At 35.6% G+C, this 21,095-nt stretch overlaps 1 protein-coding gene across 2 annotated transcripts in view; it reads left to right on the top strand.

Moving 5' to 3' along the window:
* PCDH17 (protocadherin 17) overlaps positions 1-8,117 on the top strand; it is a 98,162-nt gene extending 90,045 nt beyond the window's left edge. For both annotated transcript variants that reach the window (XM_057308200.1, XM_026493372.4), the window contains exon 4: positions 3,385-8,117. In XM_057308200.1, coding sequence (XP_057164183.1) covers positions 3,385-4,067 — 683 coding nt within the window. In that variant the 3' untranslated portion in view covers positions 4,068-8,117. The remainder of the gene's footprint in view (positions 1-3,384) is intronic.
* The last annotated feature ends 12,978 nt before the right edge of the window (positions 8,118-21,095 follow it).

Raw genomic sequence — 21,095 nt, 5'->3', positions numbered from 1 at the left:
AGTGACTTTATATCTTTTGCAAAAATATCATATAAATTAAGATGACAAATTAAAATAATTAAGATGACTGTGTTTAGATCCCTCTCTTCGAGAGCTTGTGTAATAGTAAGATGTGGCTATAGGAATATAGAAAATTCTTAAAACTAAACAAGTATTTAAATTTATCAGATTGTCACATGATCCTTCAAGGAATCATACATTTTAAAAACGAGACACCGTAAACTTTCCCTATAGGCAGAACTGCCCAGAGTCCCAGCTGTTGACCTTCAGAATGGTTTTCTCTTTGAAGTATAAGCATGCTTATCCCTCAGTTTCTCATCTGCATACCATTTGGATTATACCATCTTTTTTGACAAAGGGTCCGTTCTGTGAAAGGGTAATCATGTTATATTGAGGAAAGGATGAAAATGAGCATAAGTAATTTCTTTGTAATCGCAGATTGGTTCTGAAGAAAAAAGTGAATCTTGAATCAATTATGTTTACCTTGATTTCTTCTATCCAGGGTCTTCTGAACTTGTTTTCTGATACAAATATCTAATCTATGCTAATAGTGGCTGTCTATATAATTTTCTTCTTTTTCATTTCTGTGGCATATAATTCAACATATCTATTCTGAGATCCATTGTCGCTAAGGTACAGGAAGAAGTTTGATAATTTAGCTTGTAGCTCTAGGTCTTGAGAAAATACTCCACACTATTATTTTTATGATACATACTTAGTTTATTGAGGGGATCTTAAAAATATAAAATAGAAGGTACACATGACAGAAATCCTCCTGCACAACTGCCCCTCCCTTCTCCGTCCCTTCCTTCACTTCGCTTTTCTTTTTCCCTCTTTTTACTTCTATGTTTTTCATTTTGTCTATTTTTATGTCTGGATAGTCATTCATTATATACTACTTATGTCCCTTTTTTGTACCTACCTATTCATCTATTTATTTATGTTCCTTCAGAAATAATTTCACTTTCTCATAAATTCTTATTTGACCCTTGACAGTAATAGTTCGCTTTTTGCTCATAGTTTCTGCTACTTGTACAGAGTATCCATTGGATTGTCTTCACTGTCTGGGAACTGCTACCGTCGAAATTACAGTCTAATCAGAAGGTGAACAGCTTATAATGTATCATAATCAATACCTAGAATTTGCTCCCTAGGTTGTGACATAAAGGAGTCAAGTAAAAAGCTGTAGATTTTCAGCTATGAAATGCAAACAATCATTTCATGTTGACGGTTTCAAATTCAAGGTCGATTTATACTCTCATACATCTGCATTATTCTATCTCTTTTACTCTCCTTAAATTCCTGTTGAACTCACGCAGTGCCAGGCTACCCAAATTGCTGAAATTGAAGGCCAGTCAATATTGGAATATAAAACTATGTTAGCATATTTCAAAGAGAGTGTACGGGTTATAAATAAAAATTTTAAAAGTTGTGACTCTAAAAAACACAGAAGTATTATCAAATGAAATAGTAAAGTTTTTTTACTGTAGTTTTGGAGGATAAAATTGGTTGAATGAAATGATGCATATTTCTTTTCTAACACTGACACAGATGTAGAGGTTATATTTATGATTCCCATTCAGAATAGGTAGAGAAAACAATACCTGATATTAAGTTTTTCTGATATCCGTTTGTTTTTTAAACATCTGGTTGACTTTAATACTTCCTAGAAAATTTCTATGTCTAGATTTTTCTGCTGCTTTTTATGTCCATCTGCCTAATGATCTTCCAAGGCACAGGTAGTATTTGAATCTCTGGGTGCGAGTATTTGAGTTCAGTTTGAGACAGCCTTTCACCATTACCTGTATTACATAATAAACAACATATTTCATTCATTCGTCTGTAAATATATTTTTTGAAAACATGACAAAATTAAAATAGAGGCAAGCTACCTCAATATATTTTTAACATTTCACAAATATGAATGACACATGGTATGAAATACCACAGTATTTTTGTTCTGTCAAGACACTATTCTGATTTCTTTCTAAAAAAATATTTAATCTCATAAGAAATTCTTTTATCCTAAAACCTTTTGAGATAAATCAAGTTGTGGTTTATTTTTTTTCCTTTTTTGGATAAGGAATTATTTATGTGTTTCAAATATGAACTCAGATTTTATATACGACTTTACAAAGTAACTGTATAAATTTACCAGTGCTGTTAAATTTGGTGCTTTCTATTTTAAAGATCTCTCGTGTATTTTTTTTGGGGGGGGAGGGTTCGCACAGGACACTATGAATTTGCAGGGATCCTCTCACATCAATTAAATGGCTATCCCAAGGGTTCCTGAATGTGTAGGGAATTCTGTTCCCATCACACAGAGGTAAATTGTAAATATCCTCTCCTGGAAAAAAAAAAAAAAAAGTCCCTGATTTAAAAAGAACCATTAAACATAAAGGGAAACAATCATATGTAGATGAAAGGGACAAGTGGGAAGATGTAGTTCAAAGTTATAGTTTAAAATATTGGGATGGTGGAATTATGCAGCTGTTGTCATAATGAAGGAATTTTCTTTCATATTTTCTGTTCAGCATCTTTGAAATAGGGATCATTAAAGAATGCTTTATTTAGATTCTCTGTATGCCCATTGACAAAAGAGAGAAGCAAACATTCTCACAGAAAACATTATCATTTAAAATAGGAAATCATGAGTTGTCATTCATCTGAACTATATCTGTTGACTAAATCCATTTTCACCTAGTTACACCAAAAACAAAAAGCTGGAGTGAAGAAAACTGATTACATGATCCATACCCATATCTAATAAAATAAGAATGTGCACTTTTTGACAAGTTTATTCATAACATATTCTGATAGAAAATTCCATTTGCTCCTCTCAGTAGGAAAAGTAGGCTTTCAAAGGAAACCTTCTATTTCATGACTGTCACCAAAATAACAATTACAAGCAAAATAGGGATAAAACATGAAAGAAAAAAAAAGCAACAGCTTAGGACTTGTTATGGAAGTATGCGATCTAGTTTTTAACCCGTTATTTGATTTGAAAAATTAATCCTGGTAATCCTTTTTGAAGTTCACTGTTTCCAGGATCAGTTATACAGAACAAAGACTAACTGATACCCCCAGGAGATTAGTTTACAGTGATGGTCTATTCTACTGAGAATGATTCTCCAATGGCCACTTTTTACTTCTTCCCAGGCTATGGGAATTCATTAATATCTAGAGAATAGACTTAAATAAAACCATTGTCTCAACCAGCAGGTTTATGCAACCATCCTGAAATGTTTTAATTATTGTTTTCTTTTCCTTTTTAATTAAGAGACCAGAGGTCAAACAAGCCCACTGAGAGCTGATCACAGCCTCAGTAGAAATTTAAAAGCAACCCTAATGATTGGATTTGCTGTTTTCTTTTTTGTTTTGCAGAACCAGAAGAGTGCGTTAATTGCACAGATGAATGCCGAGTGCTTGGTCATTCTGACAGGTGTTGGATGCCACAGTTCCCTGCAGCCAATCAGGCTGAAAATGCAGATTACCGCACAAATCTCTTTGTACCCACAGTTGAAGCTAATGTTGAGACTGAGACTTACGAAACTGTGAATCCCACTGGGAAAAAGACTTTTTGTACATTTGGAAAAGACAAGCGAGAGCACACTATTCTCATTGCCAATGTTAAACCTTATTTAAAAGCCAAACGTGCCCTGAGCCCTCTCCTCCAAGAGGTTCCCTCAGCATCAAGCAGCCCAACCAAGGCATGCATCGAGCCTTGCACCTCAACAAAAGGCTCTCTGGATAGTTGTGAAGCAAAACCAGGAGCCCTGGCCGAAGCAAGCAGCCAATACTTGCCCACTGACAGTCAGTATCTGTCACCCAGTAAGCAACCAAGAGACCCTCCATTCATGGCTTCCGATCAGATGGCAAGGGTCTTTGCAGATGTGCATTCTAGAGCCCGCCGGGATTCCAGCGAGATGGGTGCAGTTCTTGAGCAGCTTGACCACCCCACCAGGGATCTGGGCCGAGAATCGGTGGATGCAGAGGAAGTCGTGAGAGAAATTGATAAGCTTTTGCAGGACTGCCGGGGAAATGACCCTGTGGCTGTGAGAAAGTGAAAAAAAAAAAAAAAGAAAAAAAGAAAAAAGAAAGAAAGAAAGCATTGGCATTTTCTTGTCTCTTCTGTTGATTTAAAACTGATCCCTCCTGGTGACAACCCATTTTGCAGGGATGAAGAAAGACCAATGCTGCTTTAAGGCTTTTAGTGAACATCTGAAGTGCCCACAAGTATGTTCTTTTCACTGCTGTTTCTTTTTCAGAGATAACAATGGTTTTGTTTTGACCAAACTTATATTAGGACAGAATTAACGATGCTGAAAGAGAAAAGAAAAAGAGAGAAGAGAAAAGAAAGAAGAAAAAGGAGAATGAGGAGGCGAGTTACCTTTTGACAATCTGTTAGGAAGGTATGCAGTGTGAGAATTGAAGTATTTCTGATCACTCTAAGACTGTCCTCCGTGATTTATGCTGACTTAACTGTTTACCTATAAACCCCATACAAAGCAGGGTCATAATTTGTGATCTGTGGTGGATTTCTAGCAGTCATCACAGGCTTCTACTTAAAGTCCCGAAAAGACCTTGCAGTAGTCCAAGCCACACCAAACATTAACACATATTTGTGGTAAACATTTCTGTATAAAGTTACCTGCCACACATATAAACATAAAGAACATTCCATATCATTAGTCGAAAAAAAAGCAAAAAAAAAAAAACTTGGTCATTTGTAAGACACTTCATGTCGTATAAAAGTTAAGTGTAAAAAGATATAGTCCATTTTGTCCTGCACACACATAGACTAATTCACTTCATTAAAGGAGAAGAAATTTTAGAAAGTTTAAAATGCCTCTTCAGCGTTTTAGTGTCCAGCAAACATATAAATAATGATGGATATGTTTTAAATTTGACCTGAGAAATAGTTACCATTGAATGATAATATGCGGAGGAAATTAACGTGATTAATATGTTTTATTCATTTGTGGACACTAAAATAGCTCAGGAAAGTGAAAATGTCTTAGACATACTCCAATCACGTGACCATTTAAATGTGCAAATGTAAGAAGATTCAATGTGTTTACATCAAATGACATATTTTTATTGATTTATTGCAGATTCAGTGCATATGAGCCAAATTGTTGAGTGTATAAGAGCTATATTGTGTATTTTATTAAATTAATATATAGTTGTGTTGCAAAAATATTTGGGCTTATATTGTAAATGGCAAGTGTTGCCTCGGTAGCTGTCGAACTCTATGAGTTTTGTTTTTTCCTGCTTCCTTTTCCCCATGGAGTGTGGGAAGCAGTGCCTCAGAGCAGAGTCTCTTGTTTAATGTATAGTCTACCAAGTACTACAGTACATAATCTGTTCAAAATGTGTTTGAGTGAGCTGATGGAGCTAACTGAAAAGGTCAAAAAAGACATCCGTCAGTCATGGTTCTGTGCAAGTCCTTGTAGAAGCTTTTATTAAAGTCACGCTAAATCACAAGAGTTACATTTGTACTGATACGTGAAACTTGTTTACGTTTTTTCGGTAACATCCAACTTCTGCCTATGTAGATATCATACCATTGATTGCTTTCTCAAAAGTACCTTAGGTGGTTCAAGATGTGTGTTCCCATTGTATTTCAAAACCATGAGAAATGCTTTAATGCATGTGTGGTACCAGCACTGGTTCCTTGCATTGTGTAGTGTGTTTCAAGAGGTCTGGGTCTTAACAAAATGTTTTTTCTTTTTCTCAATACTCTTCTGCCTCTTTTTATTGGTGTCCTTTGAGAACAATACATCTTCGCTTCTTTCATTTGGTTACACCTTTTCTTGTGACATTTAGCAAGTTTCAAACTTACTTCCACATGAAGCTAGGAAACCTCAAATTTCAGGAATTGGGAAAAACAAAATTAGCACTTGCAGAAGTAGCAGCAGATGGGAAAATGCCTTGATTGACATTTTCCTTCAGCGTTTAAAATTTTTGGCATTTTACAGCTTCATGACAAACAGTTTCCAGCCCATACCTTAGAAAATGTGGTGCCGAGTTAAATAAAGGCTGTTTGTGCATTGGAGCGGAAAAATGCGTTATTTGCAAACTGGTGGAGAATTCTGTGCCTTCTTTTCTGGCCACCAAGCCAGTGTAGAAACAGCATAAATGTCATAAAATCATTATATTAAAAACAAAAGCAAAAGCAAAACAAACATTGAACTGAATTAAGTTTTGTAATTTTAAACCTCAAAAAATTCAGCTAACAATATTTCTGTCAAATGCCATCAAGATTTTAGACTGTACCTCGTTTGCAAACTGCTTTGAAAGGGAAGAGTGGACAACTCCCATCAGCCTTATTCTCTCGAGAACTGTATTTGGTTCCTAGTAACAGCCTTTCCAAAGCTCTACTCTTGGTTTTTATTACTCATAAATGTTTAAATGAGAAAAGAAGGGATCTTGTACACGTGAAACCTAACTGACTCTCTATATTTTGGACAATTTATGTATCTGAAATGTGTTGTCTCTGTTATATGATGTTATTTTTTTGCCAGGAGACTACAGGTTGATTTAGCTTGATAGCTGAAATTTGATGGAAAACTAATTTCCACTTAGTCTTACCAAGTGTTGCCTCTCTCTGACTAGACAGATACCCACATAGTACAATCTAAGGCAGTATGTAAATGAAATCAACAAAGAGAGCAGGCTTTATTTTTAAAACATTCTTAACGCTGAGTAACCAGTTGTTCAATTTATTATACGTGTCTGAAGACATTAAAACACTCTAAGATTTTAAGAATTGATTGTGCCAATGTGCGAGGGATTTACCTTTAGGCTCTCTGTCACCGGTGATTTACTAGTGTTAGCTGTTTAACACATTATCTGTATTTAGTAGTAATTATTTATTTACAAGTTGGTGGTAATTCAGCAGTCAGGACTCTGAGCTTTTATAGTTGAGTTGAGGGAATCTCGCCTTTAATCATTTGGCTGGCGACTGCCTTTATCACAGACCTCTGGTGCTTGGCTTCCGAGGAAGTCTATGAGATGCCAAAATCTCCCCTCTGAGGAGCAACTTGCTCTGGGGGGTGATGCATGATCAAACAGTGATATTTCAAGGGGTTTCAGCATAATTCAGAATGTGGAAAAATTGTCTTAATTCACATCCTCCAAATACTAACCCCTAAAAAAATCCCACACATTCAAAAAAGAATAATTTGATAATACTTTGTCTTTTAGGTCCTTCAATAACTGAAGTCAAGCACAGAATAAGAATTTATAGAAATTTTTGTAAGAAAGTCAAAAAGTTCTAAAAATTGTTTACTGGTGAACTAAAAATAATCAGAAACATAACAATCTTTTCATTAAATGTTATTGAAAGATCTTTTCATGGAAGTTAAAAGTAGTGAGAATCAGTGTTAGTTATACCTATACCAAAGTAAACATTAAAGAGACATATCATGCGATTTTAAAGAATGCTTTCATACTATTTCTTAACCTTACATACTTACCCTTATTGCAGGCAATACACAAGGATTGGCTCACTACTCCATGAATTAATTGAATTCCTGGTTGGGAAATTGACTTTGTTTCATTTTCCTGAGATCTTGTAAAACATGACTTCCCTTTAAAGGATCTAGGCAGTGCTCAATTTAAAGAATGACACCATAAAAAAAAAAAAGTCATGTAGTAATAGAGCAGTATGCTTTATTAGAACTAGGTTAAAAGCTGTTTCTTGCCTAATGGAGTAGAAGTTGCTGAGGTCAACAAGTAGACTGAGGTCTGGCATAATATATGCCCACTCATTATTGTCTAATTATATTCTTTTGACAACAGACAGAATTTATCACAGCATTAATTCAAATGAGAGTTTTGGCTATCAAGATGTGTTGATTTGAAACATAATTGAATGAGACCTGATTAAAGTCTGACTTTCCTGGCCCCAGTGTTTTGCAGGTTGGCTATTCCCATGTATCAGCCCCATCACTCCATAAGGTTCTTAGCTGCACCAAGCAATTGGTGAACAAGGACAACAACAACAAAAGCAGCATACATTGTATGGATTTATCTCAACGCTATTGTTTAATGGCTGTGTTTAATGTGACCTATCTGGAAAATGAGGACTCCGAATAAAAAGCTATTACTAATAGTGGCGTTGCCTTCCCTTGAATTCATTAACACAGAAGTGGTGTGTTATACACTGTGTACCACAGGGACCCTCATCATAATTATTTTGGAAAGCAACTGTGGCATCCTGACCGTTTTGCTAGTTGTTTACCAGTAAAATAAGATTAAAAATTTATTTAACAGTAATGTCACTAGACATTCTCAACAAGAATGGGTTAACAATCTTTCAGATAGCTTCAATAAGTTGGCTAGTCAAATAATTACCATGGAGTCATGACCTAGACACTTGAGACTTTTAATAGCTACAGTTGGTTGGAAAATAATTTGGTATAAGAATCGAAAAGACTTCAGAAAATCCTTTTTTAAAGCTTTCTCATACATGATTGATGAAAACACGTATTTATGCATAACATTTTAAAGTAAATATATATTTATCATGGCATCTTAAAATAATAAGCCTCTCTTTCTACTCATTCAAATTCTACTGAATTACTAGTGTGTGTTTGCCCTTGACTACTATGCCCCGGAGGTAGACAGTAAACAAAGAAGTGGTCCCCAGGTCACAGTCTTGTGGGAGAAACAAATAGGTAAGTTCCACTACACCTTGCTCTTTATATATATAAATTGGATTGGGGTGTTTGCATCTTCCCTTAGTTTCTCCATATATCCCTTACTTCTACTATCTCATTTTCAGTGAATGACATCTCCTTAATTAAAAAAAAAACAACAACAATCTGCCCAGTTGGAGTTTGGATTTTTATTTTAATTTTCTTCTGACAGCATAATATCAAGAAGTGTGCATGGCTTTTCCACATTTCAGAAGATCTTCACAGTTTAGGCTTATTGGGATAGACTAAATGGCTTATATATTCATTCTTTTGCTCATTTGTTGAATTCTCTGTTTCGTTTTTATTGAACACCACTTAAGTGCTATACAAGGATCCTAAGTTACAAAGAACTAAGCCGATTATAATTATGTTGCCCTCGGAGTACCTGTAGTTTGTGTCCAGGTGATATACACTAACATAGGAATGGATTTTATTTTGCCTTGACATTATTACCTTTTCATAACAAAATAATTTCTCTTTTACGAATAGCAAAAACCATATGCCTACCATGCCATTCATCGCTTTCAAGGGTGAGGGTAGAGCAAGCTGTTAATTGGCTCGCCTGAACCACCTGACCAGGGTTGAGGGAACACTGAGTCATTCAAATGAGGAACCCTATCCGGTAATGCTGCAATTAGAAGGAAGTCGTGAATGGAACATATATTACAGGCTTAAACCACGTCAATAAGCTATTAACTCCCTCAAATTACACTTTTTAAAGTAGATATGCCCACAAAATACAATTATTTGACAACTGTACAGAACAATTCTTTGTAGGATATGAAGAGAATGAATCCTTAAAGGTCACTGTAGCATCAATACAGCACACAGAAATTGATCAGCAAGTTAATGGACCATCCTCAAACTCTTCGTTGCGTGCTTTTGGAGATGGTTGCACATGGTTCACCAAGGAAATATATCATTTTCTGTTCATTTTAGACACTAATAGTAGTGAACAACCCACTGTACACTAGGGATTACATTCTCAGTATTCTAGAAAGAGGGTGCAGCTTCTGTTACTGTTTCAGAAAGAGTTATCAAATATTTCAGAAAGAGTTACCAAAAAATACCTTTATTTTTTCAAACTACTTTAAACGGTAATGGGTATCTTGCAAGGACTGCCTGAGAGAGGGAAGATTTCGGTGAGCTTCTACAAATTTTGTATCGCAGTGGTTGACTTATCACCCATTAGGTCAAGATAGGTATTCTGGTTTGTCTTACAAGTGAAACATTTCACTTCGAGAGGACCACTTATTTGTCCTTATACATATCACATTATCTGTAGCATTTTTATAAACTAAATTTTGATTATGAGTTATATTTTAAAATCTACTGTCCTGAAGTTACATTACTCAGTCAAATTATCTCATAATATTTTCAAAGATCACTAATAACAAACAAAACCAAATTTGGAAGTCTTTGTTTATCTTATACAAATTATCATTATATTTTTTAAAATATTGGTATTCAGCACTAATTATATGAAAATTGTGCTTTCTTCCCTCAGGGTTTACAAGATCAGGCCAACCAAATAAAAGAACAATTACACAAACCTAAATTAATACTGGTAAGTTCTGTTTGTAGAGAACGTTCCAACTCACAGAGCACTTTCACAAATTTACAAGACGTTAAAATATTAAGGGTTCTGAAACTCAGATGGTAAAAGGACTTACCCAAGGGCAATTAGCTAGGAAGCTTTAAACCCACACTTGAACTAAAAGTTCAGTGTTTCTGCTTGTTCCAGATTTTGTGAATTCTGCAGTCTTGCCCTATTTAATATCTTTCCTCTTTAGTATCTTCAATTTATTATCTGAAAAAAACTAAACTATTCCAGTAATATACCTTCCCCTGTAAGTTGGCAGGCATATAATTTAGATAGTCTCGATGTTAATAGTTCATAACAGTATTAAGTGATTTGAGAAGCAGAGAATAGGGATTGTAGTCTCCAAGAAAATGAAAAGACATCATAAGAATCATACTCTCTTAAGATTACTCTCAAGTTTTTGTTGCTATCTATAAAAATGTTTCACCACATTGGTGGTATGTTCTCCAAAATATTCTAAATGAATATTGTGGGATATTAGTTTTCTGTGAACTTGGAATACAGAAACAATGATACAGACGATATTGAATCCCTTTAATCATGAATTTGGCACATACTAAACTAATAAGATAAATAATTGGTTCTTTTAATAAACTCTGGTAATACTAAGGAGACATTTAAAATACTACACCTATATATATGGATTAATATACACATGTAAAGGCATGAGAGTTGACTGCTTTCAAAAGTCAGTATCACAAAATAAAGGTGAGTGGGAATTTGAGCAGTAGCAATGTGGCTAAGTGATGAACAACACATTTTTTTTTAATCTGTGACTTGCCACATCCTCACATCCACATTGGATAAAATGTTCTATCATTGGCTTCTTCAATGATCAGATGAAAAAGATTGCAGTTGCTATCAGAGTCATTTTCGGCTGGTAAATCACAAATGAAGTTATTCTGATTCTGCCTGGATTTAACTTACTATAATGTTTAATATTTCTCTACTATTTACAGAAAACCAACTTTATTTTCAAGAGGTCCAGAAATAAATTTTAATAACCCTTTAACATGAATAAGCTATTTTATATTTTGAAAATCTAAATTCAGATAGGTGGGATGTAATATTCATTCATTTTATTGATCTGCTGAATATCTCAATATTAAGTCATATTTTGAAATTATTCTTGCTTACATTGCAGTTGAAAGACTGTCTTCAATATAGTAATTTGCTTTGAGATAAGATTTTTAAACTGTTATCCTTTCCTTTTTAAAATTTGATTTTTGTTTATATTTGTAGTATCAAACATTTTAGTATCAAATAGCTGTCTTATATATGGCTATTCTCTTATTTTCATCCTTATTTCATAATTTTCTCTCAAAATCATCTATTATTTAGTCTTTATCATCCATTTTCCCATTAAAATGTTCATATATATATGTCTTTATGGTTATGCATCAATTATGGAGATAGTGATGTGTTTCCTAATAATTACATCAATGTGGAAAATGTCCAAGCTGCTTTTATTAATCTATGAGAAAACTGATAATATTTTTAAAGATATAACTTACATGGAGTGTTAAAATGGACAAAATGCATAGTAAAATATAGCAGAAATATGTAAAGTAGTAAATAGGTTAGGATGCAGGATTTTAGCTAAAAATCTTCATGTGAGACTGACTATCTATTTCATTGAAAGGTTGAAAAAGAGATAGAAAGTGAATCATCCCGCTCTATTATTACTAATTCCTATATGCTAAGAAGTCCTCATTTTAATATCTCATGTGAAATGGTTGGCTTTGATTGAAGATAAGAAAAGACCCTTACCTCTGAGATTATGTGCTTATGATTTCTCAATCTGCATTTATTCCCCAAACACCTCTGAAATTCAACTACTATACATATTTCATTATTTCTTTCATTTTGGATAACTACTAAAATTTACTTTCTGTTCATAGTCCAGAGGAGGAAAGGAAATAAATGAATGGGTCAAATGTGGCTTCTCTGGTGATTTTCCTCCTTAGAATGTGACATCCCAGTTCAATTCAACACTAATTTGTGGAGCATGTATCGTGTTTTCGAATACAATGGAGCATACAGATATTAATAAAGTACAGCCTCTGTCTCCGTAGAATTTAAAATATACTGGGAAATGAAGATATTTACCCAAATACAGATTGTAGTTGGTACTATGAGAGAAGTGCAAGTTGCAGTGGACAAAAAAAGAGAGAGAGGGAGAGAGAGAACAAGTACTTTCAGCTGAGGAAAAGAGAGAGGGGGGAGGGAAGTGTTGCAGCTTCTAGGAGAAGGCAGCATTTGGATGGAGCATGTGGGACAGGATTTTGGCAGTGGGGATGTACAGGAAATGCATTCTGGAGGAAGACAGAAAAACATTTAAATGAAGTCAGAATATTTTCTGATTAGAAAGTTAGAAAGGGTTAGAAAGGTGGGTTAGGTCAAGCTGGGAACTGTAGTGAATGTTGAGGTTAGGAGATATCACTTGAATGCCCAGTCCAAGGAAGGGGGCCTCGAGGACACCTGAATTAGGTTCACAAGCTGGGAGAGCTCTGTGAAAGGTTTGCCAAGTGGAAGGCGAATTTAGGAAAATAACACTGGGACAGCTTGCTGCTGCCTGGTGATCCATTCTTTATAAGATGCTGCCTAATAGCACCTTGTTCTTGGGGCAGATCCAACTATCTGGAGGCAATGCCAACTTTGCTGAATCTTGCAATTCTCAGCTTCAAGCCCTCAGCAGAGTATTTGTGTATATTTCCAACTTCCCAGAAATAATTCTTCCTTTGAAATCTGTAATCATGTTGGAAGATTTGGGAGACTAAGAGAGACAGCAGAGAAAGACAAAGTTCAAGAGCATGGATGATTTCATCCCTGGAAAAGTGGTTTTTTAACATTTCCAGATTCTCCAAGCATCTCCTGGTTATCTGCGGTGTGAATTCTTCTAGGCAGAATAATTCTGTTCCTAAGAATTTTTGCCTATGACTGCTGTCTCAGGAACCCCCAGACTGATAGAGGGATCCTGTCTTATTGCTTCCATAATGTCCCATGTATATCAGTAAAGGAGCTTATAGTTATTGATTATTTAGACACTGAAATAGAGAATAATGACTTAGATTAGTGATTTCCACCTGGGGGGGCAGTTTTGCCTCCCAGGGTTACTTGGCAGTATCTAGAGACAGTTTTGATTGTTAAGAGGTAAGGGAGTTGGTTTGCTACTGGCACCTACCAAGCTACTAAAAGTCTTGTAATTCACAGTACGGACCTCTGCAACAAAGATTTGCCCCATCAAAAATGTCCAAAATGCCCGGGTTGAGAAATCCTGCCTTGGAGAGAAAGGTTGGAGTTAAGAAAAGAAGAGTAAACAACACTGGGCTTCGAATAATGGGCATTGAATACTAAGTGGATTGACATGTCTTCTTCCATAGTTTTGCGAAAAATCCTGGAAAGTCTTCTAAGTTACTTAGCATAGGGCTTATGTTCAACTTCTTGCAAGTACAGTCTGGTCGGGAGGTGGGCAGGGCCAGTGTCTTCCTGCAGCTGCAAATATCAGACTCTGACCAATACCAACAACACAGTTAATTGGAGGAATCTCCATGGAATGAAAAGAAAAGGTGTTGCTTGCAATGGCCGTGTGCTTTACTCCTCCTGAAGCAGTCTGAAACCAATTTCGTAAGAAAGGCAGATAAAACAAAATCCCCCAGCTGTAAAGGGAGGGAAAAGAATCTGCTTCTGGGACCATCTTGGAGGTCTAGTCTACTGGTGCCTTATAGGTCAATTGGCATGATCAACTCGGACTCCAACCTCAAGTCATCTGTCCTTAACGTGTATATAGAATCTGTCTCTACCATGACACTGGGAGTTTGGGGGAGCCAGATACTAGAAAAGGTGATGATGGTGGGAGGTGGGTCAAGGAATGGCAATGTTCAAGCAGAAACTAGGTGACCATAAATATGCCCAGATGCTGTAGAATGACTGCCTCTGTTGATCTCTTAGGCATCTTCCTACCATAAATACTGATTTTAATTCTTTCAAAGTAATATGTGGAATGCCAAAAAATGTCAGATTGACTTTCTAAATGAGGTGAGGGGAAGGTTAGTGCAAATGGTTCCTTAAAAGTTTTATTTCTCTTGACACATTCTGTTTTACCCATCTGTAATGCAAGGTGGGCGGTTCCAATGCACATTTTATGAATTTGAACTTGAAATGACTCTGGTTTAAAAATAATAATGATAATGTGTTAAAAGGGTGACAGGAACTCCAGTGGCAAAGTTGAAAGTCTGCACATTGACAGGCCAATTAATATAAATAGTAATTACCATAGCCAATCCACATTTGAGATTTTATTTGGTATAACTTGGCTAGATGTGCATTAAGCATGTTAAGAAATAAAGTTACTATACATTGTAGTGAGTGCTGGTGTTACCAACGGCCCAGGAAGATGTTGAAAACCACTGGAGAGGCAGAAGAGAAAACCACAGCCTCCCGCCTCAGGGGGCCTCCTTCCGGTGGAGACTCAGTCACCGACCCAGCTCATATACAAACTTGCTGGGTTTTATTTACGCTGGAATCTCTCCATATTAAAAAGCAATATAATTGCTGAAATACCACTACTGTTCAAGCTAATTTACTTCCTAATGGTCTATTTGCATAGTGGAATTTGCATTTTATTTCACAGCAAATGTTACAACTCCACCTGCCCTATTTTAGATAAAACACCAAAACTAAGAGAGAAAATCCGAACAGTTAAAGAAGAGAATGAATATAAGAAGGGTCTCACTCCTCCATCCTGACGTGGCAACACTGGACCCAGCAGCCGGGAGAGGACATGACGAATCCTGGTATTTTCCACCCTCATAACTAGTGTACTGGCTTTCTGTTTCAATCTTCTCTCTGTTTCTTTGCTGTTGCAGTTCAAGAAAGGTAATTTCCACAGGTGACGCTGAGCCACACAGAGTTCATTGTGAGGGTATATTCATTTTGAGAAATGTTAAAGACATGTGAGGAGTTACAAGCAGACGTTGAATGTCTTGCCAAACTTCGACATCGCTCCTTCTTGCCTGACTTTTATTGGCCTCAGACAGACGGGGGATGCAAACTGCACATCACAGCCTAATATCACAAAGCACTGCTTGCTGACCTCCTTCTGTGATCAAGAGCAAGAAATTTGGGAATATATTTTCCTTTTTTGTTAAAGCGCATGCATCTTTATATATATAAATACATTCTTTTTTTTTTTTTCTCATGCTTCAAGGTTCATGTCCTAGGGTGACAGCTGCCATTTTAAAGGTGACTCATTACAGTCATTTGGAGAGTCCCCCAACAGATGGATAGGACTTTGTTTCCCAGGGAACACTGACAGGTTACAATTCTCCACAGCTTTTAATCATTTCAATAAACTATACACATCTGTCAATTACCCTATTTGGTAATGTTAATAATAGGGCAATCTGAGGGTGACAAAGTGCTGGATTTAAAAAAGAAATTATTCCATAACATTTTTACATAAAGAAAAGAAAATGTAGGTCAAAATACAGTTGATAGCTTATTTTTTTAATCTGTAGGAAAAGACTACTTTTATTTTCCATAATACATTTCATATGTAGGTTATTATTCAAAAGAATTCTTAAGTGCTTAGTAAATAAAAGCATTAGGGAGAAAACAATGAACATATAAAGAATAAAACAAAAAATATTTTAAAGCACGTAATTGAGCAAAGTTGTTTTTCTGTTTGAAAACTTTAATCATTGCATAATAAAGGTTCCCGCATGAATGGAATTGGAAGTATTTCCAGTTACAAAGTTAAGGAGAGGAATAGAGGATGGTAGTTTAAAGTCATAGGGTGAGCAGCTGAACTGCCTCAATTCGAGCTCTGTCTCCTACCACTCTAGCTATGTGACCTTATATCAGGAGTGGGCAAACTATAACCTTTGGGCCAAGTCCATCATTCCAGCTTATTTTCATAAATAAAGATTTACTGAAAGCCAGGCATACTAACTCACTTCTGTATTGTCTGTGGCTGTTTTCCAGCACAACAGCAGAGTTGGGTAGTTAGGACAAAACTGTATGCCCCACAGAGCAGAAAAATCCTTACTATCTGCTCTTAAAGAGGAAATTTGCCAGCCCCTGAATTATATAAGTATTGTATATTTCATCTCTCCATCTGTAAAATGGGAATAAATGAGGCAATTGTAAAGAAATTGTAAGAAATAAATGAGATGTTACGTAGAAAGTTTAGAAGCACTTTGGACGCGTAGTAAACTCCCAATGAATTCCATCCATTCTTGCAACTGACTCTTCTGGGTAATGTAAATCTATCCACACGTAACCACAATACAGAGTCTGAAAATCTTGGTGATGGTCTTTGTCAAATTATTCTAAAACAAAACACAACAAAACTACAATACTAACAAGACAGTTCAAGGGTTTACTCAGTTTATTGTAGTTTCCCGGCAACTGTACTTCTTGCACATTAATAGCAAATAAGTCACTTACAACTATTTCACCAGAACCCTGGACTCCTTTACCGTGTTTGCTACTAGCTTTTAGAAGTATGTAGTCCATGGTCAAATGCTTCTCAGTAAAGTTAAACAAGTGGCAGCTGGCACCATACAGCTCTGTTATAATGAAAACATGAGGTGGCTGCCATTACACAGTCCTGCACTAATGAGAACAGTGGGAGGCTAGCATTACAATGGTCTAATGAAAACAGGAAATGGCTGGCATTAAATTGGTATAATAAAAACAGGAGGTGGCTAGCATTACACTGGTAGAATAAATAAATTAAGAGATGTCAGGCCTCCCCAATCTCATCTCCATTATATATGACCATGGTACCCACAATTTAGACCAGATCCACTCAAAGTCAAACCAGTGTTGGATGAAAATAAGATATTTTCATACTGTGCTTCAAAAGTTTCTTCTGTTTCAATTTGTGCTTCCCTTAGGCCAATGCAAGCATGTTGTAAAATAACGATATAATTTACATTGGAATCTCTTTTTCCTCTTAATTCCAAAAAAAAAAAAAAAAAAGTAACATTTATTTCTGACTCGGAAGAAGATGGCTAGAATAAAAACCAACCATTCAAAAGGAGTTTCTAATTTAGTCCCTGCCTTTTCCTCTCCTTTCTCTTTTAAGTATCCAATGGTGACTAAAGACTCAGAGTTGCATAAAACACACTAAAAAGAGACATGGAAACAAAATAAAATTCTGAGGAGAAAAAAAATTAAGCACAGAATCAATCACTTAACTAGTGGACTTTTTCCCCTGAACAAAAGGTCAGGACTTCTCATACATTGGGTGATTTAAAAAAAAAAAAACAATTACTAGTATAGATAGAAGACTCTTGTGTATGGCTCTCGCACAATAGATTTACAAGAATCTTATGTTTCATTGTCACTCACAGAGCCAGCTGTATCTGATTCATCCTGGTCTTTTTAATCTGGGCTGAAAACAGAGCAAGTTGGCACAGTTCAAGGTCAGCACATTAAGACAGCACATCCATCTTATCTCTCAGTGGCTCCAACCCCCATTAAAAAAATCTACGTTATAGCTTTAAAAAAATGTTTACATGTAAAAAAACATTTGTATATATATTTACAAATGATTCAAATGGGAACAATGCCAGACGTGGTCCTATGCAAAGGGTACTGTTTCTGCAGGTTCACATACACTGAAAGTTTTCACTTCCTGGTGCAGAAAACAAAAGGAAACATTCCGGTAAGGTAGCCAGGTGATAAAATAGCAGTGTGATTCAAATAAGGTGAAAATATTACAATAAAATAAAACCTTTTAATCCAGTTTTATACCTTGACATTTAGTTTTCTTTGCTCTGTAACTTTTATTCGTCTTCTCTAAGACTTCTGCATTAGCTTAATGAACAAATCCAAATTCATGATCTAATATATAGTAAAGAAGCAAGCAAGTAGAGGGGGGAAAATAATCTTCTGTTATTATTACCATATTTTTTACATTTATGTAAGATGAGTTCTTTCGAATCCACCGTTCTAAGAAATGACCAAATTTGATACTGTTCAATTTTAAACAATCATGGACCAAAAAAAAGTCAATTAACGTTCCTTACTTTTTTTTTCAAAGAGGTGGAATTTATAATGTAAAAGAAGTAATTTCTGTCACATGTTTAAAGCTAGAATGAAATCTATGATGCGCTGAACGCTAATACATGCGTTGCATAAAATCTGTTGCCGGGCTTGCATGGGATTCACAGACATGGCTTAATCGAGACACAAAGTGATGTGTGCCATGCATTCAAAATTAGCGTCTGGCCCAGGGCCACTAAATTTGGCATCCCAAGAACTGATTCTAGCCTCTGCCAAGTTTCTGCAGAGACTAGACTCACTGAATTCTGAATCACAGTCTCTAATTTCCCCTTCAACAGACTCTCTTTGAATTGTGGGACCAGAGAAACTTGCAAGTGAACATAAAAATTGAATGTGAAATATAGAACTCTCCAAAGAAGAACATTCTAGATAAAAGATGGATACAGAACATGAAATATTTCCAATTAATCAATTGTAATGTGGTCTGCTTACTAGCCAGCTCACCCCCCATTCAATTTGTTTGTTTCTTACACAAACAGAGAGCACACCGCAGGCTGCCCAGACTGCCAAACTCCAAAGAAATACTTGAGAGCTTATGAATTTTGCATACCATAAATTTACTCGACAGGTCTCATCACATTGTAAGCAATATTTTTTATTAGCCAACTTTGGGGAAGAAGTGGCATTTTGCCCTAATATCAAACTAACCAATTCTGTCATGGTTGGCATCTTTATTACATTATTAAATACATCCGTCAATACCACCTGGTGTAATTGAGTCTTGTTATGTAATTCAGATAGGTGTTAAAACTATGGAGTTTTTTTTTTTTTAGTCAAATCAACAGGCAGACAAGAATGTTGTTTTATTGAAATTTCAGAAAAACATGGATCACTACCGCAACTATTTCTGACTTAAAATAATGAATTGACCTTTTCTCAGATTATGCTCAAAATCATTTATAGCTGTGTTCCAGTGAAAGCATTATGTTAAGCACTTGATTATACACGATTTCAGCTTTATGCAACATATGCAACCCATGAAACTGAACGCCAGGAAATGACAAGGGGATCACAAATGAATGAGGTGACAAATGTGAGAAGAACTTGGAAAGACTTGCTTCGAATTGAAAAGGGGGAAGGGTAAAAACACTTAAGAGACAATAGAAGAAAAAGGAATCGTCCTTTATTTTTTATTAAAAAAAATAACTCCAGAGAAAGAGCTTCGCATAATTTTTCTCAGAGGTGAAGAAAATTATTTTTAAATAAGTAGAAATAATGCTAAGGGAGGGAAAATTCAAGGCAAAAGAATTGCAAGTGTTTAGTTTCCTTTTCTATCAAAGCTCATGAAAACAGCTTTAAATGCCTATATAAAACAATGGCATAGGATTAAGTTAAATTTTCATAGGCAAAGTCAGCATTATTTTAAAAAATAACAGTATTTAACCTGGAAAAAGCAATTTAATTTCTGATTTCCCCCAAATCCTGAAACTTAATACCTGTTCCATTGTGTTTTTCAAAGGGAAGGAAAATACTCTTATACTCTCATCCAGAAAGAGCAAAATTCCCGTGAGAAATTTCTTGTATTTTTAGCACACCTGAACTTTTAGGATTCCACAAGAAGAAATCTTGGTAATAGCCCACATTGGAGCAATTTACATGTGACTCACTTTAAATAAAAATGAAAAGTTAATGAAAGATTCTTTAATCCAGACATAACACATAACATAACCATGCACTTTAGATTGTATTTTATGTCTATCCAGTATAAAATACAATCTTCTGAAAATATAAAACATACTTTAGGTTTAAGAGATACACATGTTTTAATAATACTTCTACTCAGTAAAAATAGTCCTTTTGATTTCTTTTAAGATCAAATTATCCTTTAAAAAATGTCTCAATGTATATGTGCCTGCAAGTCCACTCCTAAGGTTAAAAATTTTTTAAAATGACCGCTTGAGAAAACGAATGTTCCTGGAAATATTCCCCTTTCATTCGTACAATGCTCTCATCTCTGCCAACAGAAAAACATTACCGAACCCTGGGGGAGGGGAATAGAGGGTTATGTCACAAAGTAAAATCAGAGCTCCCACACTTCAGCTAGCGAAAAGAGGCCCGGCATGTTGTTGCATTTTTAAATATCCACGGATAGACTCTACTGAATGCTGTCATAACGTAAGAGTCATTTACTAGAAAGCCCATATACTATATCTCATTGAACATTAGATTTTCACTGTTGTTTTTCTTTATCCCATTTCAGTTGGCTTAGGGTTTTCTCAGGAAATTATGCCTGTTCAGTGCTCATTACTGTTTCATTTCAGAGATCTCAAGAAATAATAACTAAATTTGACATGCAGTTCACAACTTAATATTAAGTACTTGAGAGCTTACTGAATCCACCTTTGGGAGGTCAGTTGAAGGTGAGAATGTATATTCAATGCTGGAACTCCCAGTAATTATACTATGTGTATGTTAAGAACACAGTAAAACAAGGGTATAAAAATGAAGAAAAGGTTTTAAAGTGGTTTTTATATTTCATATTTTTAAAGGATCAAATTAGGGGGGCCTGGGTGGCTCAGATGGATAAGCGTCTGCCTTCGGCTCAGGTCATGATCTCCAGGTCCTGGGATGGAGCCCTGCACCAGGCTCCCTGCTCAGTGGGGGGTCTGTTTCTCCCTCTCCTCCCCATCCCCTACTCATGCTCTCTCTCTCTCTCTTTCAAATGAAAAAAGTCTTTTAAAAAATTAAGGATCAAATTGATTATGAGGACA

The sequence above is a fragment of the Ursus arctos genome, unplaced genomic scaffold, assembly GCF_023065955.2.
Source record: "Ursus arctos isolate Adak ecotype North America unplaced genomic scaffold, UrsArc2.0 scaffold_10, whole genome shotgun sequence".
NCBI lineage: Eukaryota > Metazoa > Chordata > Mammalia > Carnivora > Ursidae > Ursus > Ursus arctos.
Note: the sequence above shows the minus strand (reverse complement) of the source record. Positions and strands in the feature narration are given on the sequence as shown.